The sequence below is a fragment of the Phyllostomus hastatus genome, unplaced genomic scaffold (assembly GCF_019186645.2).
Source record: "Phyllostomus hastatus isolate PE091 unplaced genomic scaffold, TTU_PhHast_1.1 phas_contig_301, whole genome shotgun sequence".
NCBI classification, from domain to species: domain Eukaryota; kingdom Metazoa; phylum Chordata; class Mammalia; order Chiroptera; family Phyllostomidae; genus Phyllostomus; species Phyllostomus hastatus.
Window position 1 is genome coordinate 308,840 of NW_025333842.1, and position 24,410 is coordinate 333,249.

General features: G+C 38.8%; 1 gene segment (V, D, J or C); it reads right to left on the bottom strand.

The window, feature by feature from the left end:
• Nucleotides 1–22,111: 22,111 nt before the first annotated feature.
• On the bottom strand, nt 22,112–23,080 carry LOC123819169. The segment is given in 2 exon segments: nt 22,112–22,509; nt 22,975–23,080. Coding segments are annotated over 2 exon segments (438 nt in total).
• Nucleotides 23,081–24,410: the final 1,330 nt, after the last annotated feature.

The following is a 24,410-nucleotide window of genomic DNA, read 5'->3' on the forward strand; positions in this document are numbered from 1 at the left end:
TGTTTATTCTTTCCTTTATGTCCCTTGCTTTAGGCAACATATCTGTGAAGATGTCACTGCATGGAATGTCTGAGATTTTCCTGCCAATGTTTTCCTCTAGGACTTTTATGGTGTCACGTCTTACATTTAAGTCTTTTATCCACCTTGAATTTATTTTTGTGTATGGTATAAGTTGGTGACCAAGTTTCATTGTTTTGCATGTAGCTGTCCAGCTCTCCCAACACCATTTATTAAAGAGACTAATTTCCCCCCATTTTATGCTTTTTCCCCCTTTGTCAAATATTAATTGACCATAGAGACTTGGGTTTACTTCTGGGCGCTCTGTTCTGTTCCATTTGTCTATGTGTCTGTTCTTGTGCCAGTACCAGGCTGTTTTGGTTACAGGGGCCTTGTAATACAGTTTGATATCAGGTATTGTGATCCCTCCTACTTTGTTCTTCTTTCTCAAAATTTCTGCAGCTATTTGGGGTCATTTATGGGTCCATATAAATTTTTGAAGTCTTTGTTCTATATCTGTGACATATGCCATTGGTCCTTTAATAAGGATTACATTGAATCTATAAATTGCTTTGGATAGCATGAACACTTTCATGATGTTAATTCTTCCAATCCATGAGCATGGTACATGCTTCCATTTGTTTGTGTTTTCCTTGGTTTCTTTCTTCAGTGTTGTGTAGTTTTCTGAGTAAAGGTCTTTTACATCCTTGGTTAGATTTATTCCTAGGTACTTTATTGTTTTGTTACTATATCAAATGAGATTTTTTTCCCGATTTCTGTTTCTGATATTTTGTTGTTGGTATACAAAAATGCTTCTGATTTCTGAATATTGACTTTGTATCCTGCTGTTTTGCTAAATTCATTTATTAGGTCGAGTAGTTTTTTGGTGGAGTCTGTAGAATTTTCTATGTACACTATCATGTCATCTGCAAACAATGACCATTTCACTTCCTTCTTTCCAATTTGGATGCCTTTTATTTCTTTTTCTTGTCTGATTGCTGTGGCCAGGACTTCCAATACTATGTTGAATAGAAGTGGTGAAAGCAGGCATCCTTGTCTTGTTCCTGATCTTAGTAGGAAAGCTCTATGTTTTTTCCCATTGAGTATGATGTTGGCTGTAGGTCTCTCATATATGGCCTTTATTATGTTGAGAAATGCTCCCTCTATTCCCACTTATCTAAGTGTTTTTATCATAAATGGGTGTTGTACCTTATCAAATGCTTTTTCTGCATCTATTGATGTGATCATGTGACTTTTGTGTTCAATTTTATTTATGTTGTGTATTACATTTCTTGATTTGCAAATATTGTACCATCCTTGCATCTCTGGCATGAATCCCACTTGATCATGGTGTATTATGTTTTTAATGTACTGCTGGATGCAGTTTGCCAACATTTTGTTGAGGATTTTAGCATCTATGTTCATCAATGATACTGGCCTGAAGTTTTCCTTCTTTGTTATGTCTTTATCTGGTTCTGGGATTAGGATGATGCTGGCTTCATAAAAGAGTTTGGGAGTCTTCCATCTTCTTGGATTTTCTGGAATAATCTGTGAAGGATAGGGGTTAGCTCATTTTTCAATGCTTTGTAAAATTCTCCTGTGTAACCATCTGGTCCAAGGCTTTTGTGTGTTGGGAGCTTTTCGATTACTGATTCAATTCCATCAGCTCTTATTGGTCTGCAGCTTTCTGCTTCTTCTTCATTCAGTTCTGGAAAACTATATTGTTCTAGAAATTTGACCATTTCACCTAGGTTTTCAAATTTCTTGGCATACAGTTCCTCATAGTAATTTCTTACAATCCTTTGTATTTCTGTGGTTCTGTTGTAATCTCTCCTCTTTCATTTCTGATTGTGTTTATTTGGGTCCTCTCTTTTTCTTGATGAGTCTGCTTAAAGGCTTGTCAATTTTCTTCATTGTTTCAAAGAACCAGCTCCTGGATTTATTGATTCTTAGAATTGTGCTTTTAGTCTCTATGTCTTTTAATTCTGCTCTGATCTTGGTTATTTCCTTCCTTCTACTTACTCTAGGCTGTCTTTGTTGTTGTTCCATGAGTTCTTGTAGGCATAGGTTTAGGTTGTTTGTTTGAAATGTTTCTATCTTTTTTTTTTTTGGTAGGCCTGTATCACTATGAACTTCCCTCTCAGGACTGCCTTTGCTCTGTCCCATAAGTTTTGGATTGTTGTGAGTTCATTTTCATTTTTTTTCCAGAAAATTTTTGATTTCTTCCTTAATGTCATTCTTGCCCCATTTATTGTTTAACAGCATGCTTTTCAATCTCCATGAGTATGAGTGTTTTTTTTTTCCCTTCAGGTTGGTTTCTAGTTTCAAACCCTTGTGTTTGGAGAAAATGCTTGATATGATTTCAAGTTTCTTGAGTTGTTGAGGCCTGTTTTGTGTACTATCATGTGGTCTATCTTTGAGAATGTTCCATGTGCATTTGAAAAGAATGTGTATTTTGCTTCTTTGGGATGAGAGGCTCTCTATATATCATTTAAGTCCATTCCCTCTAGGACATTGTTCAATGCTGCAATATCTTTGTTAATATTTTGTTTGGAAGATCTGTGCATGTTTGACAGTGGCGTGTTGAAATCCCCTACTATAATTGTATTGCTGTCAATATCTTTCTTGAAGTCCTCCAAGATTTTCTTTATGTACTTGGTGTTCCTATGTTGGGTGCATATATGTTTACAATGTTGATGTCTTCTTGGTGGATTCTTCCCTTGAGTATTATGAAGTGACTTTCTGGGTCTCTTTTTATGGCCCTGTTTTGGAAGTCTATTTTGTCTGATATGAGTAGTGCTACCCCAGCTTTTTCTTTTCCTGTTTGTTTGCTCGGAATATTTGTTTCCAGCCCTTTACTTTCAGTCTGTGTAGGTCTTTTGTTCAGAGGTGGGCCTCTGGTAGGCAGCATATGTGTGAATCATGATTTCTTATCCACTCAGCTGTTCTGTCTTTAGATTGGAGCATTTAATCCATTTACATTTAAGGTTATTATTGATAGGTCCTTATTCATTGACATTTTTTTTGTACCTGTGTTCCTCTCTCCCTCAGTTTTCTTCCTGTTCTTAAAGCAGATCCTTCAGCATCTCTTGCATAGCTGGTTTGTAGGAGGTATATTCTTTGAGGCTTCTTTTGTCTCATAAGCTACTTATTTGGCCTTCCATTTTAATTGAGAGCTTTGTTGAATATAGTAGCTTTGGTTGCAGGCCTCTAGTTTTCATACTTGGAATATTCCTTGCCATTCCCTTCTGGCTAGGAGCATTTCCATTGAGAATTCAGCTGCTAATCTTATCAGGGCTCCATTGTATGTTACTTCCTTTTTTTTTTCTTGCTGCCTTTAAGATTCTCTCTTTGTCTTGGAATTTTGCCATTTTAATTATGATGTGTCTTGAAGTGGACCTCTTTGGGTTCCTTTTGATTGGGACTCTCTTTGTTTCCTGGACTTGTGTGACTTTTTTCTCTCATCAAATTAGGGAAGTTTTCCATTATTACTTTTTCAAACAGGTTTTCTACCCCTTGCTCTTCTTCTCCTTCTGATATTCTTATTACATGGATATTATTATGTTTCATGTTGTCCTGCATTTCCCTTAACCCCTCTTCATTCTTTCTGAGCCTCTTTTCCTTTTCTTGCTCTTTCTGGGTGTTTTTTTTCTATGTTGTCCTCCAGTTCGATGACCTGATCCTCTGTTTCATCAAGCCTGTTTTTTTATTCCTTCTACTTTGTTCTTCAATTCAGAAATTGTATTCTTCATTTCCTCTTGGTCGTTGTTGATAGTTTCTATTTCCATTTTCATGTTGATAGAGTTTGCATTGAGTTCATTATAGTTTCCCTGTAGTTTTTGGTAATTTTCTGTGAGCTCATTGAGCTTCCTGATAACCATTGCTTTGAACTCCATATCTGATAGTTGACTTGTCTCTATTTCATTTAGCATTTTTTTCTGATTCTTCCTCCTTTGTTTCATTTGGGGATTGTTTATTTGTCTCCCCATTGTTTGTGAGACTCTTCTTGTTAGCCTCTGCTTCTTAAATTGATCTGTTCTGACCCCCTGGATTTATGTCATGAACTTCTATGGTAGAAGGCCTGTGAGATTCAGTAGTGTAGTCTCCTTGATCTCTTGAACTCGCTGGTCTTGCATTGGCTCTGTGTATGTCTTTGGGTTTTGATTGTTGTTCGGTCTTTCTTTGGTGGGTCCTTCCCTCCAGCTGGTTAACTGAGGGTCACTCCATCCACCGCATCTTGTGTTCTGTTGTGCAGGTGTGGACAGGTTGTGTTGAAGATAATTCTTCTGTCTGTATGAGGTTTTGAGACTTCTCTCTCTCTCTTATTCAGTTTGTTCTGGATAATTTCTCCAACATTTAGTTGTATTTCCATATCGGTCCTGGGTGGAGTATTTCCAGATCAGTCATGGGTAGAGTGGCTTCCACTCCATCCTTCACCTTCTTTAATTTTACCTGTTGGTGGTTCCTTTGTTGATGGGTTTCCTCTTGCCACTTGGTTTGAATCCTGGCTCCACCTTCTAGTGAGAGAGACTTTGAGTAATTTGTGTAAATTCTCTCACCTCAAGTTCCTCATCAGAATAGTTGTGCTGAAGCTGGTTCTGTATGTCTGAAATTTTATGCTTCTCTCTGGCTATTGCTCAGTTGTTTGCTCTGCATGGTTTCTCCACATTTGAGTTGTAATTCCAGATTGATCCTGGGAGAAGGTCAGTGTGACTTTGATTCACTCCTCCACCATCTTCCCTCTACTCCAGCCATGACTGTTATGTAAAGGCACCTATTTTAAAAAGTAGATAATGCAAATTACTGTGCAGTACTAAGCAATAGACTCTTTATCCTTTTTCCTTCCTCAATAACAGTGCCCTTCTGAGAAAATTTGAATACAAATGTATATTTAGAAAAAATTCTTACCCTATGATGCTTGGACCCTTGCCCAAGAGAACTACCCTACACATTGGCAGATGGCCCACCCTATGGGGACAAATGAGAGAAACAGAATTTTTACCTGGCAACATCATTCCCATCCAAATGTCACAGTACCTGAAGATGCACCTTTTGAGGTGACTTCCTCTGAATCTCCTGTAACATTCCCCTGTCAGTACAAACAGTCCAAGGACGGCTAACCTATAATGTTACCTCAAAAGGTCAATTAGATTAGGAACCACTCCACTGCAGAGACTGAATTGGGAAATGGAGATGGATCAATGAAGAGAGAGGTTTTGGAAAGCAATTCAGTGTGTAGAAACATTAGTCTGTGGGTGAGCAAAGGGGTATTAAAAGGTCAGAGTGCTTTTGGGTTTGGAAAACAAGCAGGAGCAGCAGGCAGAAGGAAGACAAATAAAGGTGCAGGGATGGTGAAGCACTAAAGACAAAGTCTAAAAATCCCAATTCCATCGGATTTGTCCCTCAGTTCAGGTCTTTTGTCAAGCACAATAAAGCAAGTGAACAATAAAGTCTGGAAGAAGAGCTTTGCCACAGGGAGTGAGTACAGTTTTGTTTTAATTTGAAGCTATTTGGGGGTGAGGGGCCACCTGGCTGTGGGTACAGCCCATGGGCAGTGAGGACAGGAGAGGCCATGTTGTTGGAGAAGTGAAGGCCAGTCTTAGTCTGCATTAGCGTGAGCCCTCTCTCACCTTCCCCCTTCTCTCCCTCCCTCCATTCCTTCTTCCCTCCCTGTGTTCCACTTTCTCTTTTCCTTTCTGTCCATTTGTATATTCTATGTTTGTAAACTTAGAGAACATTATTGCCCCTGCCTCCTCCTTCCAGTATGCAATATTTCTGTTCCAATACTCATGGTGCAGTCTTAATGGGCAACAAGGAACTTAATTAATGACTTAAGATTTCTTTCTATTAACCAGGTGAGTGAATAGCAGAAGAGAAAGAGTTTCTTTGGTGTAAGAGAAGCACAAAATTAGTGCACAATTATTACATAAATCACTGAAATGTATGCCATGCTCATCCTGGTAGTTTGAGGTTCTCCCTACTCAAAAGTAACAATTCCCTAGACAGATTAAGTTTGGGAGTAAAGGTATAGCTTCCCCTAAACTCACCCCTAACCCTTTATCTTGCAGTATGACAATTACCTCTTCTTTCAGCTTCTCTTGGAAAGTGTCCCAGTTTTCCATAAGGAGCCCTGTGTTAGGAGAAACCTGTGGCCCAGCTGTACATCTGGGAACAGACTGGAGGTCCCTGTGGATGGACTCCACAGAGGTAGATGCCTGAGGCTGGTCTGTGAGGCTGTGACGTGCAGGACAGTACGCTGCTTGTTCTCATCCAACTGGGCAGTCATTTTTCCATGACTCTTTTCCTCCTTGCTTTTCCATAATGTTTCATCAAGGAGATGGGATCTTCATTATAGTTTTGCCTGTACCAGTGGAAGGCATATGCAATCTTAGGTGAATGGTAAAATCTTTTCCCCATTGGACAATTTGGATGTTCAGGGACTAAGGCCTCTGCTCCAGTTCTTGTCTACTGACCCCAGTTACAAAAGACAATGTAAAACACACACACACACACACACACACACACACACACGCACACACCCCATAAGGTGTTTATGCTTACAGGAAGAATGATTTTTCTCTCTCCCTTATTACTTACCCCAGGCTGCAACATTATCACATTCACCTAGAATGTTGTGAATTATTTCCTAGGGTCCTGGTTGGATAGTTCACTTGGTTATAGCATTGTCCTGATAAGCCAAGGTGGCAGGTTCAATCCCCTGTCAGGGCAGATACAAGAGGTAACCTGTGAATATACAAGTAAGTAGAACAGCAAATCAATCTGTTTCTTTCTCCCATCACTCTCTCCCCTCCTTTCATGTCCATCTTTAAAATAGTTAATTAATTTTATCAATAGCTGAATCAGGTTTTTTTGAAGGGGCAGCCCCAACAGAGGTTACTCTAGCTCAGTTGTCTCTCATCCTGCACCAATCAGAGATCAGACTTGGTTTTCTATTCATCCAGCACTTCAGGAACCAAACTCAAATACTTTTTAAACAATGGCAACTTTGGGCTGACTGAGAAATATTGAAGAATGGATGATTTTTCTAGAATCCATTTAGATATTTGAGATATATGTATTTATTATAACAAATTAAACTATTTATTATGACATATAGAAAATATCCTGTTACTGTTGCTTGCTTGAATTACTTTCCCCTCTATAATTAAGAGAAAGTGAAAAATTCTAATCTCTGTATTTCAGAGTCATTGTTTTACTTAGCTCTGCTTTTAATTTTAATCTTTTGAAAAATGATTTTACTGAGGAATATGTGGCAATAAATTGCATGTTTAAAATGTACCATGTGACCATTTTGACAAGGATGTTCACATGTGGAATCGTTATCACAATGAAGACACTGAGCATGTGCACCACCCACAAAGCTCCCTCCTGGCTCCACTCCTCGTGATCCTTTTGTCACTCCTGTGTGTACCTTCCTACCGTGTCCCTCCAACCCTTGGGCAGTGTCAGGCAGTCAGTGGTCTGCCCTCTCTCACTGTAGATTAGTGTGCATTCTCTGGAGTTCTATGTGAACAGAATCACAGAGCATATTCTCTCTCTTGCCTGGTTTCTTTCATCACATTTATTTTGAGATTCATCCATGTTGTTGCATTTATCAGTAGTTTGTTCCTTTTCATTGCTCAGTAGTATTCCATTGTGCAGCCATACCACTATTTATCCACTCACCTGTTAATGGAATTTTGTTTTTTTCCCAATTACTATTTTCCAAGGTATTATGAAAATTCATTTGTAAGTATTAGTATGAACATAAGCTTTTATTTCTTTGGGTTAATACCTAGGTGGGGTTTTATTGTAAGTGCATCTTTAATTTTCTGAGTGATTGCACCATTTATATTCCCAACAGCTGTGTCTGAGAATTCCAGTGGCCTCCAAACCTTTTCAATGGTTGGTATGGTCAGTCATCTTTATTTTAGCCTTTCCAGCAGGTATGGAGTGGTATCTTGCTTTAGGGTGCATTTCCCTTATGATTAATGACACTGAGACTTTTTTTCATGTGCTATTTACCATATATAGGTTTGAAGAAGTGTCTTTTCAAATTTTTGATCCATTTAAAAACATTGAGTATTTGTCTTATTATTAAAGTGTAAGAGTTTTAAAAATATGTGTTCTAGATACAAGTCCTTTGTTAAATATGTTTTGCAAAGATTTTCTCCTAGTTTCTGTCTTCTGTTTCTATGTCCTAACGTCTTTTAAATAACAAACATTTTAAAATAATGAAATTGTGTAGTGATTAAAAACTACTTTATTGAGGTATATTGACATACAAAAAGTTGTACTTAGTGTATACAACTTGAGAGTTGGGAAATAAGTATAGATTTGAGAAAATATCACTACAATCAACGTCATAAACATATTCATCACCTCCAGAAGTTTCCTCCTACTGTCTTTATTTATAAATTTTTATTCACTTATTTTTGTGATAGGATCACAACATACAATCTACTCTCTTAGCAAATGTTAAGTATGCAGTACCATATTGTTAACTACTGTACTATGCTGGATAATGGATCTCTAAGATATGGTCATCCTGCTGGGCTGACATGTTGTACCCTCAACCAGTACCTGCCCACTTTCCCTGCCCCCTGGCCCTCAGTAACCACATTTCTATCCTCTGCCTCTTGGGTTTGGCTATTTCACATTCTTCATGAAGGGATCAAGTAACATTTGTTCTGCATCTGGCTTACTTCACTTAGCATATTTTCCACAAATGGCAAGATTACCATCTTTTTAAAGGTATTTTTGTATGTTTCAGAGTTCCTTTTACAATTTGATTTACCCTTAGATATCTGGCTGGTTTACTCTTAGATATCATAATTGTTGGTGCTATTATAAATTGTATATCTACACACTAAAATTTTAATTCTGATTATTTATTGTTAATATATGGAAACAATGTGTATTTTGTATTCTTACCCTGTGACTTACAGTTTTGCCAACCTAATTAATTAGTGACAGTAGCTTTTTAAAATTATAGATTTTAATGGTATTTGTTACAAATATTTATATATTTTTTTCTTTTCAAATGTGGTTGCCTTTTCTTTCTGGTTGGCTATTACATTCTGTTTTTCAGGCTTTTTTCTCTTTGCTTTTCACTTTTCAAGGATTCTATTGCTATGTCTTCAAGCTCAGAGATTTTCCCTCAATCATGTCCAATCTCTAATAATGCCATCAAAGTAATTCTTCATTTCTAACACAGTGTTTTTTTTCTCTAGCATTCCTTTTCAATTCTACCTTAGGTTTTCAACCTTTCTGCTTCCCTGGCCTATCTTTTTTGCATGTTGTCTACTTTATCTTTTAAAGCCCTTAGTGTATTAATCCTAGTTATTGAAATTCCTGGTCTGACAATTCCAACATCCCTTCCTGTCTGGTTCTCATGCTTTCTCTCTCTCTTTAAATTGTGGTTTTTTTTTTCCTTTTGGTATCCCTTGTAGTTTTTTTCTTGATAGTAAAGATATGATGTATGGGTAAAAGGAACTACTGTAAACAGACCTCTATCGATAAGTTAGTGAATTGGACAGAGAGAGGAAGTGACTGTAGTCTATGATCAGGTCTTAAACTGCTAGGAAGCCTATGCCTCAGGGCTGAGAATTTCACAAGTGTTTTCATTTATTTTTCTCTCCTCTTAGGCAGGAGAGGATTGTTGCGCGTGGGTCACCGGCCAGCAGTGACCATGGAACGCTGTGGATGGCTCGGCGATAAACACGTGAGAAAAAACATGCACAGAGACAAACTAGTTTCTGTGGAGAAGTAGGGATGAAATGGCCACCCCTTCTAGTGAGGAGCACGCTGATTTACCGTCCATACCTGCTTTTATTAGGCTCATTTTGCATAATAATTCAGGTAAAGTACAGTACTCATTAGGGGGAAGTAAGAAACCATAGAAAACAAAGAACTCTGCCGGTCTATTGAATTAGGGGTCAAAGAGCTGTAAGACTGAGGAACAAAATAACTTCCTCCTAAGACCCTTCTCATTCAACTGAGAGCATTCTAAACAAAGAAGGTTTCACAGTAATTTACATATTCTTTCTTAGGCCTGATCACCCTGGGGAATCCGCACTTCTCAGTACCGAGCTGCACCACCCTGTCATTGTTTCAGGCTTAGGTGGAGCAAGGGAACTAAGGCAACCGAGAGACAAGGAAGTTTTCTCCCAGACGCTGAGAACTCAGGCTATGTCAGAGCCGAGGAGTGAGGGTCCATCACCCCCTTTTGCTGCAGCCCCCCAAGTCCTTCTTTTGGGGGGGCCTCCCAAAGTGATCGTGCCTGTCTTAGGTCATTCCCCCCGTGGGGAATCTTACCTGTCTTTGGCTAACCGACCAAGCTTTTTGGGGTTCAGTTATGAATAAAGCAGCAGAAGCAGCATTCCTGCCAGGAAGATAAGCTTTTATCTCCTTGCTGGCTTACGGTTCCAAGGGCGTTCCCTTAGCCTTAGCTAGGCGGGGGTTTCAGCTTCTGATACCAGTCAGGGCGGTTCCCAACAGAGGATGGCTAGAATGCACTGGAATTAGGCAATTCCCTTTCCTAAGTCAATTAGTCTTTGAAAATATCCCAGCATGTTAAGCCCTGGTTAACTACTTTCCCATAAAGGAAGGCCTTATTAAGAAGAACAGTGTACTCTTACCCATTTTTAAATGGTTTCTTTCCAATTGCCCTGCAGGAAGCAGGAAGGGATGTTTCTCTGAAATATTTTTGGAGGAGGAATGGATTTAGCTCCTCACAGTATATTTCATAAAGTTCTCAGTTTCCCCCTTTACTGGTTCCCCTGGAGTTTTTGTCCACACTGAACGAACCTCTAGCAATCCATCTATTACAGCTTGAGTTTTCCAGTTGTGGTCCTGGTGCCCACTATGGTTCCTGCATATGAGTTTCTGTTCCTGTCAGCAGTGACTCCCTGCACTCGTCTCTTTCTAATCTATAAGCCATTGGTTTGTCCTGTGTCCTCCCATCTTTCTTATGGATCCAAGAAGACTTGGTAATGTTTCAGTCCATTCAGCTTTTTATTTGTTGCTAGGACTAAGTAATGACTTCCAAGGTCCTCCTGAGTGGAACATAAAACTGGATGTCCCTACAATATACATCTTAATTTATCACAATCTCAGGCAGATTGATGCTAACTTAATTTTAATAAAATATAGACACTTTTTCTAATATAGCTCCATGTCTTCTCTTTTGTGCTATTACTGTTATATATACTATGTCTATACATATTATAATCTGATAACAGTGCATTGTAGTATTTGCTTTAGAAAATATCATTTTTTAAAAATGTTAACACTATTACAGATGTTCCCAAATTCCACCTTCTGTCTGACTCCACCCATCCTCTATCCATCCCCTTCCTCTGGCTGTAGCTGCACTGTTGTCTGTGTCTATGAATCATGTCTATGTGCTCTTTGGCTAACCCTTCACCTTCTTCCATCCAGTCCCCTCCATGTGTTCCTATCTGCTTCTATTTTGTTTGTTAGGGTTTTTTTTTGTTCATTAGAGTCCACGTCCTTTTTTGTAATTAAGAGGAGAAAGGGGAAGAATATATTTATAGAATGTTTTGTATTAATTCCAATATCATTTCCTTTACTTCTGTGGATTTCAATGACCGTCTCATTCATTTTCCTTTTCCAAAATAGTGCCATTCCCCCCCTTCCTTGTGTTCTTATTATTTTACATATTATACTTAATAAGCTATAATCTTGACAATAAAATTTGAAATTTATACTTCTATGCACTTTTTTAAATCAATAAAAAGAATAGGAGAAAAATGTATTTATACTTATTTATATATTTGCCTATATAATTAGCTTTTCCTGGGTTCTGCACTTTTTTATGTGCATTCAAATTACCACCTGATACCATTTCCATTTATCTTGAAGAACTTCCTTTAGTATGTCTTATGGGGTTTCTTCCAGCAATGGACTTTTCTCACAGTTTACTTGGAAATTACATTATTTTACCTGCTGAGGGGAACATTTTTCTAAGCTGCTTCCAGTTTAGGCAAAGGATTAATGGGAATAAAACAGATGTGACACTGAGAGTGACGGCCATCCCAGACACTGAGATATGGATGACAGTGTGGCTGAGTGATAGGGAAGCAAGGGGTCCTATCTTAGGCGGCACATTTGGAAAGAGTTGGAAGAGGGTATGAGTTGACTGGGGTTCCTGGCACAAAGCACCACAAACTAGTGGCTTAAAAATCAGAAATTCATTGTTTCACAGTCAGGCTAGATATCTATAACCGAAGCATCAGCAGATACATTTGCTCCTGAGCCTGGTGAGGGAAGGACCTGTTCCAGGCCTCTCATTAGTCTTGTGGATGCTTCCAGATCTCTGCTCTCAGGTTCACATGGTCTTCTTTGTGAGGGTGTGTGTGTGTGCGTGTGTGTGTGTGTCTGCCTCCATATACTCCCCTTTTATAAGGACACGAGTTATATTGGATTAAGTCCCACCATGACGATCTGATTGTAACTAGATTACCTTGTAAAGACCTTATTTCCCAAGAAGGTCACATTCTGAAGTAAGAGGGATGAGGACTAGAAGATATGCAGCATAAGAATTTGTGTATGCTTGAAGTGGGGGGACACAATTAAATGCACAACAAATTGCTTTTTTTAAGTCAGTGAGTCTGTTACTCTTTGATTAAAATGTTTTAAAGTTCTACAGGTAACATGCAGAATGTGGGGGCCTATCATTTTGATCAAGAGTCCTGTCTCACCTTGTCCAATATCTAAGCCCTAGCAGAGCTTTTAAGAACCTCCCTGAGGCTGACTTCATGAATGTCTTTGAGTAGAATCAAATGTAGGCATTGAGATTTATCAACCTGGAACAGGAAGGCCTAGACCTAACAATATAAAAATAAAATCATCAGTGGTAATTAATAAATATAAAAGATATTACATATTTGGAGAAAGTAGGTATAATATATATAATAGAGTAGTATTCATATTATTAAAAGAATTGATATAAATAAACAAGAAAAAGACAATCTGTTAAAGTGACAATACAAAGCACAAGTTGTTCAAGGGCCCTAGTAATCAGGAAAATGCAAATGAAATACTAACAAGATACAAGTTATTAAACTATATAAAAAAAGTGATAATGGTGTTAACCAAGAGGCAGGGGAATTGGTTTTCCATACCCTGTTGTTGGCAGTGTAGATTTTTAGAGTCATTTTGGAAAGCAATTTTCCAATTATCTATAAAAACATAAAATAGGCATATCCTTTGGCCCAGCAATTTTACTTCTGAAAATAAGTTTAAGAAATACGTACATATATATTCTCTATGTATATGTATAAGTCAAAATATTTACACATTTGTACATACATGAAAGTCTGTCTGGAAAAGGCCCAGCAAGTGTTAAATAACGAGAATGGTTTGTGCGACATGGATGTAACCTGGCAGCAAAGTAGTGGAGATTGGACTGGAATACCCCAGCATGAACAGATGACTTCACTGTACTAGTCCATGGGGGTGGTAGACACCATTGAGTGAACATGTGTACTGTGTGGCTGTGCATTCAAAATAACTGAGCAAGTAGAGCAACAAATCTACATCACATTTTATGTTAAGCTTGAACATTCTACAGATACTATTTAGATGGTTTAGAAGGTTGCATCTATGGGCAAATGATGATTGGCAGCTTCATCATGATGACATGGCTGCTGATGCATCAATCACATTTCCTGCAGAGTGTTTTGGTGAAACACCAATTCACCCAGGTGACTCAGCCCCTTACAGCCTAGATTTGAGGCCCTGCAACTACTGACTTTCCCAAAACTAAAATCACCTTTGAAAGGGAAGAGATTGTAGACCATCAATAAGATTCAAAATATACAACGGGATAGTGATGGCAATATAAAGAACTGTGTGAGGTCCCACGGTGCCTCCTTTAAGGGGAATGAAGCATCAGTGTCCTATGTGCAATATTTCTTGTATCTTGTATCTTCTTCAATAAATCTCTCTGTTTTTTTGTGATCCATGGCTGGATATGTTCTGGACCAGTTGTTTATTTATGATTTATGTTATAATAACTAAGATATACAAAAACTTTAAATATTATTAATAAGTGAGCAAGTTAAATTGTCATACAAACACACTATAAAATAAATGTATATGTGTTTATGTATAAGTACATATCAAAAAAATTTTAACTTGAAAAATAAAAACAAGTTCAAAATAAATACACAGATATAATCCAACTCATGTAAGAAAATTGGGTACTTATTTCTATAAGTATTTCTTTTTCTTCTACAAGAATTGAAGAATTTCTACAAGAATTCTTCTACAAGAATTTTTTTCTAATTGAAACACTAATTGTCAGGACACTCAAAACTGCCAAAAGGGATCATAGAGGTTGAAGAGGAAATGGAATGGAGGGAGGCACAGTCCTTTTTAAACTTTAGGTTTTGCTCTACAAAGTAATGTAATATCTTGAGTTTTACACAATGAGAAAAGCCATCTGTGGTGTTTTTGTGTAATATTGGAAATATTACAGCATATATTTTAAATTTAAATTAATATTCGCATATTATATGCCTCCATTTTTAAAACTCCTTCCTCCACATAATCCTAAGTGAGTATGCCACAGATAAGGAACAGAGAAATTCCAAATTTTTATTGAAGAGAAATTGTCCAGCTTCTGAAATTCATTTCCATTTCTGAGAGGTTAGAACGCCTAGTATTATGTGAAACCCAGAGCCTGGGCACTGTCCTGGGTTGAAAGGAAGAAGATTTTAGGGCAACCCCATGGTTGTTCTCATCTGTTGTAGTGAGACCCACATGCAAAGCAACATTAGATTAAAACAAAGAGCCATGGAAAATTCTCTCTTCCTTTCCTTTTCACTGCAGATTTATAAGTGTGATTGTTGTTTCCTTTTAATTTTTTTCCTTTTTTTACAATATTTTTTAAAATTTTATTTTAATCATTGTTCAAATACAGTTTTCTACCTTTTACTCCCAGTCCAGCCCCCCAAATCCTCCCCACTTCCCTCCCATTACTACCCTCCCCCTAGTTCTTGTTCATGTGTCCTTTAAGTTTGTTCCCATAAACCCTTCCCAATGTCCACTGAAATTCCCTCTTCTCTCCCCTGTGGTCACTGTCAGTCTGTCCTCTATTTCAGTGTCTTTGGTTATATTTTGCTTGTTTCTTTCTTTTGTTGTTTAGGTTCCTGTTAAAGGTGAGATCATATGGTATTTGTCTTTCACTGCCTGGCTTGTTTCGCTGAGCATAATGTTTTCCAGCTCCATCCAAGATGTTGCGAAGGGTAGGAGCTCCTTCTTTCTTTCTGCTGCATAGAATTCCATTGTGTAAATGTACCATAGGTTTTTGATCCATTCATTTACTGATGGGCATCTTGGTTGCTTCCAGCATGTAGCTATTGTAAATTGTGCTGCTAGGAACATTGGGATGCATAGGTTCTTTTGGGTTGGTTGTTTTGGATTGGTATTCTTAGAATAGAGTCCCAGCAGTGGAATTGCAAGGTCAAAAGGCAGATCCATTTTTAGTTTTCTGAGGAAGTTCCATACTGCTTTCCATAGTGGTTGCACCAATCTGCAGTCCCACCAACAATGCACTAGGGACCCCTTTTCTCCACAACCTCTCCAACACTTGTTGTTTGTTGCTTTGTTTATGATGGCCATTCTGACTGGTGTGAAGTGGTATCTCATTGTGGTTTTAATTTGTATCTCTCTGATAGCTAGTGATATTGAACATCATTTCATGTGTCTTTGGATTTTCTGTATGTCCTCCTTGGAGAAGTGTCTGTTCAAGTCCTTTGCCCATTTTTTAATTGGATTCCTTGTCTTCTTAGAGTGGAGTCATGTAAGTTCTTTATACATTTTGGAGATTAAACCCTTGTCTGAGGTATCATTGGCAAATATGTTTTCCCATACAGTTGGTTCTCTTTTAATTTTGATACTGTTTTCTTTAGCTGTGCAGAAGCTTTTAATTTTGATGAGGTCCCATTTGTTTATTCTTTCCTTTATGTCCCTTGCTCTAGGGGACACGTCAGTAAAAAAGTTTCTGCATGAAATATCTGCGATTTTCCTACCTACGTTCTCCTCTAGGACTTTAATGGTGTCACGTTTTATATTTAAGTCTTTTATCCACCTTGAATTTATTTTTGTATATGGTGTAAGTTGGTGCTCAAGTTTCATTTTTTGGCACTTGGCTGTCCAGTTCTCCCAACACCATTTGTTGAAGAGGCTATTTTTATTCCATTTTATGTTGCTGCTTCTTTTGTCAAATATTAATTGACCATAGAGACTTGAGTTTATTTCTGGGCTCTCTGTTCTGTTCCATTGGTCTATGTGCCTGTTTTTATGCCAGTACCAGGCTGTTTTGATTACAGTGGCCTTGTAGTATAGTTTAGTGTCAGGTATTGTGATCCCCCCTACTTTACTCTTCTTTCTCAAAATTGCAGCAGCTATTTGGGGTCATTTATAATTCCATATAAATTTTTGAAGTGTTTGTTCTATGTCTGTGAAATATGCCATTGGTACTTGAATAGGAATTGCATTGAATGTGTAAATTGCTTTGGGTAGTATGGACATTTTGATGATATTAATTCTTCTAATCCATGAACATAGTATATGGTTCCATTTGTTTGTGTCTTCCTTGATTTCTTTCCTGAGTGTTATGTAGTTTTCTGAATACGGGTCTTTTACTTCTTTGGTTAGGTTTATTCTTAGATATTTTATTTTTCTTTTTGCTATTTCAAATGGGATTTTTTCTTTGATCTCTGCTTCTGCTGTTTCATTGTTGGTGTACAGAAATGCCTTTGATTTCTGGATATTGACTTTGTATCCCGCTGTTTTGCCAAATTCATTTATTAGGTCAAGCAGTTTTTGGTGGAGTCTATAGGATTTTCTACGTACACTATCATGTCATCTGCAAACAGTGACAGTTTTGTTTCCTCCTTTCCTATTTTGGTGCCTTTTATTTCTTTTGCTTGTCTGATTGCTGTGGCTCAAACTTCCAGTACTTTATTGAACAGAAGTGGTGAAAGTGGATATCCTTGTCTTGTTCCTGATCTTAGTGGAAAAGATTTTAATTTTTGGCCATTGAGTATGATGTTGGCTGAAGGTCTCTCATATATGGCCTTTATTATGTTGAGGAATGGTCCCTCTATTCCCACTTTGCCAAGTGTTTTTATCATGAATGGGTGCTGTACCTTATCAAATGCTTTTTCTGCATCTATTGATATGATCATGTGGTTTTTGTCTTTGCTTTTGTTTATGTGTTCTATTACATTTACTGACTTGCAAATATTGTACCATCCTTGCATCCCTGGAATGAATCCCAGTTGGTCATGGTGTATGATCTTTTTAATGCATTGTTGGATGCAGTTTGCCAGTATTTTGTGGAGGATTTTAGCGTCAATGTTCATCAGTGATATTGGCCTGAAGTTTTCTTTCTTTGTTGTATCTTCATCTGGTTTTGGAATTAGGATGATGTTGGCCTCATAAAAAGAGTTTGGGAGTCTCCCATCTTTTTGGATTTTTTGGAATAGTCTGTGAAGGACAGGGGTTAGCTCTTCCTTAAATGCTTTGTAGAATTCTCCTGTGAAACCATCTGGTCCCGGGCTTTTGTGTGTTGGGAGTTTTTTGATTACTGCTTCAATTTCTTTTGTTGTTATTGGTCTGTTCAGGCTTTCTGCTTCTTTTTCGTTGAGTTTTGGAAGATTATGTTTTTCAAGAAATTTGTCCATTTCACCTAAGTTTTCAAAGTTCTTGGCATACAGCTCTTTGTAGTAATTTCTTACAATCCTTTGTATTTCTGTGGTATCTGTTGTAATCTCTCCTCTTTCATTTCTGATTGTGTTTATTTGGGTCTTCTCTCTTTTTTCCTTGATGAGTCTGCTTAAAGGCTTGTCGATTTTGTTTATCTTTTCAAAGAACCAGCTTTGGATTCATTGATCCTTAGAATTGTGCTTTTAGTCTCTATGTCATTTAATTCTGCTCAGATCTTGGTTATTTCCTTCCTTCTGCTTGCTCTGCGCTTTCTTTGTTGTTGTTCCTCAACAACAAAGGGGTAGGGTTAGGTTGTTTGTTTGGAATGTTTCTACCTTTTTTAGGTGTGTCTGTATTGCTATGAACTTCCTTCTCAGGACTGCCTTGGCTGTGTCCCATAAGTTCTGGGTTGTTGTGAGTTTGTTTTCATTTGTTTCCAGAAACCTTTTGATTTCTTCCCTAATATCATTCTTGACCCATTCATTGTTTAATAGCATGTTATTTAATATCCATGATTTTGAATGTTTTGGGTTTTTTTCCTTGGGGTTGGTTTCTAGTTTCAATCCCTTGTGTTCCGAGAAAATGCTTGGTATGATTTCAATTTTCTTGAAATTCTTGAGGCTTGTTTTGTGTCCTATCATGTGGTTAGTCTTTGAAAACATTCCGTGTACATTTGAAAAGAATGTATATTTAGCTTCATTTGGATGGAGGTCTATGTATATATCAGTAAAGTCCATTTCATTGAGGGTATTGTTCAATGCCACAATATCTTTGTTGATATTTTGTTTGGAAGATCTGACCATTTTTGATAGTGGGGTGTTAAAATCCCCCCACTATAATTGTATTGCTGTCCATATCTTTCTTGAAGTCCTCTAAGATTTTCTTTATGTATTTGGGTGCTCCTCTGTTGGGTGCATAGATATTTACAATATTTATGTCTTCTTGATGCATTCTTCCCTTGAGTATTATGAAGTGACCTTCTGGGTCTCTCTTTATGGACAGTTTTTGGAAGTCTATTTTGTCAGATATAAGTATTGCTACCCTGGCTTTTTTTTTCTGTCCATTTGCTTGGAAGATTTGTTTCCAGCCCTTCACTTTCAGCCTGTGCGGGTCTTTTATCCTGAGGTGGATCTCTTGTAGGCAGCATATATGTGGGTCATTTTTTCTTATCCATTCAGCTATTCTATGTCTTTTGATTGGGGCATTTAATCCATTTACATTTAAGGTTATTATTGATAGGTACTTATTCATTGTCTTTTATGGACGAGTGTTCCTCTCTCTCTCTCTCTCTTTTCCTTCCCTCCCTTAAAGCAGTCCCTTTAGAATCTCTTGGTTCGGTGGAGGTGTATTCTTTTAGACTTCTTTTGTCTGGGAAGCTTCTTATTTGGCCTTCTATCTTGATTGAGAGCCTTGCTGGATAAAGTAGCCTTGGTTGCAGACCTCTGGTTCTCATTACTTGGAGTATTTCTTGCCATTCTCTTCTGGCTTCAAGTGTTTCCATTGAGAAGTCAGCTGTTAGCCTTATTGGGGCTCCCTTGTATATTACTTCCTGTTTCTCCCTTGCTGCCTTTAAGATTTTGTCTTTGTCTTGAAATTTTGCCATTTTAATTATGGTATGTCTTGAAGTGGGCCTCTTTGGGTTCCTCTTTACTGGGACTCTCAGTGTTTCTTGGATTTGTGTGACTTTTTCTCTCATCAAATTAGGGAAGTTTTCCTTCATTACTTTTCAACTAGGTTTTCTATCCCTTGCTCTTCTTCTTCTCCTTCTGGTGTCCCTATTATACGGATATTATTATGTTTCATATTGTCTTGCATTTCTCTTAATCCCTCTTCATCTTTCTAAGCCTCTTTTCCTTTTCTTGCTCTTTCTGGATGCTGTTTTCTACTTTGTCCTCCAGCTCGCTAATCAGGTCTTCTGCTTCATCAATCCTGCTTTTCATTCCTTCTACTGTGTTCTTCAGTTCAGAAGTTGTATTCTTCATTTCCTCTTGGCCCTTGTTGAGAGTTTCTATTTCCTTTTTCATGTTTATATAGTTTGCAGTGAGAATGTTGTAGTTTCCCTCTAGTTTCTGATAGCTCATTGTGAGTTCATTGAACTTCCTGATAATCATTGTTTTGAACTCACTATCTGATAGTTGAGTTGCCTCTATTTCATTTAGCATTTTTCCTGAGGCTTCCTCCTTTCGCTTCAATTGGGGATTGTTTCTTTGTTTTCTTATTGTTCATGGGTTTCTTCTTGTTAGCCTCTGTTTCTTAAATTGATCTGTTCTGGTTCCCTGTAATTATGGTTGTGAACTTCTGTGGTAGAATACTTGTGAGATTCAGTGGTCCAGTCTCCTTTGTTTATCCTGGTGTTCACAACTTCCCCCTACTTTTTTTGTGATCAGTTGGAGGAGTAAGGCAAAATGGTTTAAGACAGCAAGACAGTATAGTATGATATTTACATTAGCAGCCAGTAGAGAAGAGATGGGTTATCCTTTGGCTCCTTATAGTGTTAACCGTTATCCTCCACCCCACTATCCATATTTTAGAAAGGATGGGAAGAAAGTAAGACTCTTATTGGGGACGAGAGGATTGTTAGTTGGATCTAGAAAGTTGTGAGGCTGTGGGAGGTCAGATTCTAAGGTAGGGTTGGAATAAAGACTAGTAAATAGGAGTAGTGTGCAAAAGAATAGAGACAACCCCTACAATAGTATAGTTCAGGAAATTGCAAAGTGGGCTGAGATCAGGTAGGGGTATTGAGTAGTATTTACAATTGTATGAACTAGGTCTTATTAACAGTAATAGAAAAATGACAGACTTGTGGCAGAATCGATGAGATCTAGATAATGAGAATAAAGAGTATAGAACCTTGAGAGGTGTATTAATGGAATACAAATGAAGTATAGTAAATTATCAACACACTGTGACTGAGAGACCAGGGGGAACCTATTAAATAACAGTATAACCATCTAAGCAAAGAAGATTTTACAGAAAGAAAAAGAATACCAAAATACTATTAAAATAAAAAATGTCAGAAAAGTGAGAAAAAGATAATACAAATTTACAGTAACTTGCAAGATCAAAAAAAATTTTTTTAAAAAAGCAGAAGATGGAGTGCAGAGAGATAAATTTGAAGTGGAAAGAATAATACTAGGATGAATGGAAGAGAAACATAAGGGATTGAGAGATATAAAAATAATAAGAATTGAAAAATAAAATGTCACTTAAAACACAAGATAAAATCAATCAACTAACAACAGCCACAAAAACCAAACCAAACCAAACCAAACCAAACAAAAAAACCCTCTTGGTTTCTAACTGGCCAGACCAGTTTTTCTGATCTTGCTGGCTTTAGCTGGCTGAGGGACCTTTGAAATGCTTATCACTCTTCCCAGCCAAATCTCAGTAAGTCTCTCAGGTACTATCTCCAGGGCCAGTCTGACTTTCTCCTACAGGACCCTGGGCACTCCCGAGCAGCTCACTGCCGCGTTGTTCCGGACTCCAGGGTCCCTGCAGGGTTCCAGCTCTATGATCTCAGGAGGCACCCACGACATTTGGGGATTCACTGTGCCCTCTTTGGAAATCGTAAAAGGGTGCGCCAAATTTTTGAGTTTCGGGCTCTAGGAATGCCCTAAGTGCCGCGTCCCTTCTGGGTTCACCATGTGAGAGTCAGGATTCCCAATGGGGCGTCCGCTTCCACAGTTCAACACCGCAGGCTCCCAAATCCTGAGAACGCCTGCACCCTTTCCTGGGTTGGGGCTGCGACATCTGGGTTTTCAACCAATCCACAGTCCCACCGGGCTAGGGGTGAGGGCGCACTTCCAGGCCGCCCCTGGTCATGCTGGCTGGAGGCCCTCACTTCTCCCATGGCTCTGGGTGGGTGTTCACAGACCCTGGGTGATTTCCGCCCCCCAGCCCATCTGGCCTGTCTGTGCCTTCAAGCAACAAGTTCTCCCCTGGTGTTGCTCAACCCCCGTATTCGGAGGAGGGAGCAGTGACTCATCTCTCCCAGGAGCCCTGAGGCAGACCCGGGAGCACCGGGCCTGGGGACTGCAAACCCCTGGTCCCCACGCTGGTTCCTGGGTCCCTTTTGTCCTGAAGGAGTCTCCTTACCGTCTGGTTTTTCAATGATCGCAATTATTTTTGATGTCCTGCTTTCAAAAATGATTCAGAAACCTAGGCCACTTGCTCTGTTTCTCCACTGATCCACGAGTTTCCCTCCCCTTCATAGAAGCCGAGAAACATGCTGCCTAGAGTAAAGCCACCATCCTTTCTCTCAATTTTTTTCCTTTCAATAACAAGCACTTCTTCATCTTCTTGTCTCCTTTCAGTCTTTCTTCCTTGATTTCCTCACTGTCTTCTCTTCACTTCTTTTTCATATTTTCCCTTTTCACTTCTTCTGCTGCTGTTTCTGGTACAGTGGCCTCTTCAGATGCCACAGCTGCTCCCCTTCCCTCCAGGGAGATATTGCACAGGTGCAGCCCCATGGTTTCCACTGTGGGTCTCTCACGATGCAGTAGTACACAGCAGAGTCTCTCAGGGTAACCTGGGGCAGGATCAAGGTACTGGACTTTCTGTCTGCTGTGATGTAGAGAAAGGCCATCCGTTCGGTCACATTGCCTTTTAAACCACGAATCACATACTCTGGACCCTGGTGGGGAATCTGTCGATACCAATATATGTACTCATTTGTACTGATTGTGGAGTGGTTACAGGGCAGATGCACTGTTCCTTCTTCAGTACTCTCCACTGCATCTGGCTGTGTGGACTTAGCATCTCCCATAATACCTGAGGAGATGAGAAACAATAGATTAGCTCTGGAATATCAAATCTGGGGCCATGAGTGCTCCAGAACATCCTTCTCTGGCCTTGCCCTATACATGAACATTTTCATATGTGTTGCACAGGACAAGAGAGATATTACTGGTATTTATTATTGAGCTGTCCAGAGCCACAGGCCAAAGATCAATTGCTGTGTTCCACCACCCCTGGGCTCAGTAGAGCCCAAAGCTCCTTAGAACCTCAGAGCTGTGTGACTCAGGGGATCTTCTGTGAGTCGTGAACTTGAGAAACTTCTTATCATGATGCCCAGATTTTCTGGAGAAACACACAGACACATGGAAACACATAGATATATTCCCCACCCCCCAGCTCAGCAGTTTGATCAAGTACAGTGGGAGAAGTAAAAGCAGCAGGTACTGGACCTTTGTTTTCAGCCATGAAGCCATCTTTTCTCGGACCCAAGTCACTTACCCAAAGTGAGGAAAAGAGTGATTCCTATCACTGGTCTCATAGTTCAAGTGCAAACTGGGGTTGCAGGCCTCAGAGCTCAGAATCTGTGTCTGATCCTAGGTGTGGGGAGGTTCCAATGCCAACACAGCAGCCACTAGCAGAGCCTCACCCAGGAAGCTTTCAATTGGGTGTTCCTCAGGCACGCATCCTGGGTGAGGCTGTGCTAGTGGCTGCTGTGTTGTCATTAGAACTTAAATGAAACATCATTTAGAAAGGGGGTAAGAATGATTTTCCAATGTCTAATCCTACTTCAGAGGGTTAGCATTGAGATAATTTTTAAATAGTCTATGTTTGAATATGTCTGAGTAAGTAGTATCATCCCCATGGAGATTAACCATCCCTCACTTGTGTTACATGCCAAAACCCACTATTGAACTGATGTGAAATATCCTTTAGTCTAAGCACCTATATTAAATCTTGGGCTGTAAGGGAGAACAGAATTCCAATCCATATTCCCAGCCAGAGCAAGTGAGCCTCAGGAGCAGTAATACATAATTTAACATACAAAGTTATAAACTTCTTTCTTGTGTAAAAATTTTACCATATGCTCATTACAAATCCAATGAGACTGTGGAAGAAAATATTTGCAACATATAACACCAAAATAATTTCATAGTTGTATAACACCCCTGAGCTCAGTCTGACAGGATACTGTACCATTAGAATCCAGTCTAGGAGCCAGGTTGTCAGTTCTCCCGCATTGGCTCCTGGAACGCTGTCTTATGCACCCTTCTGATGGATGTTGTTGGATGCCCCAGTCTTGACACTGTAACCAGTGAATTGAATGGTATTTATTTGTATTCCAATTATTCCTTTAACAGACATATTCTCATCTCCTGGACCTTGCCAATGGGTTGCATGTATTGAGAAGAAGAGGAGAAAAGCAGGGGAGGAAAAGACAGGAAGAGAAGATTTACAAAGGGAAATAAAATAAAGACTTTTGACAAGAGACGTGGAAGTAAACAGAAAAGAATTTCTCTGGTTATTCTCAAAAGTAGTTATTATTTACAAAATGAAATGGAATAAAATTAAAATATTTCCTCTTGTCTGATGCAATAACTAAGCTTCTTATTTCACCATAGGAAGAAATATTTGGCCATTTAAAATTAAATTATTAATCACCTCTCCTTTGTCTTCACATGAGGGGACAGCTCTTTGCTCTGTGTTTGGGAGAGGGCTCATTCATGTCCTTGAGGCTGGGCACAAGCTCAGTGTGAGTTTATAAAGGACAAGGAGACAAAGGGGTGAAAGTAAGTTTTCTCACAGCTCAAGGATAACCTCTAACTCACCCTGGAAGGAGCTTCAGTTCCCCATTGCAACAGCGCCCCCTCGTGACTGTGCATATGAACTGCTTTCTCAGAACTGGGAATCAGTCAGTCAGCAATCTTCCAAGGTTT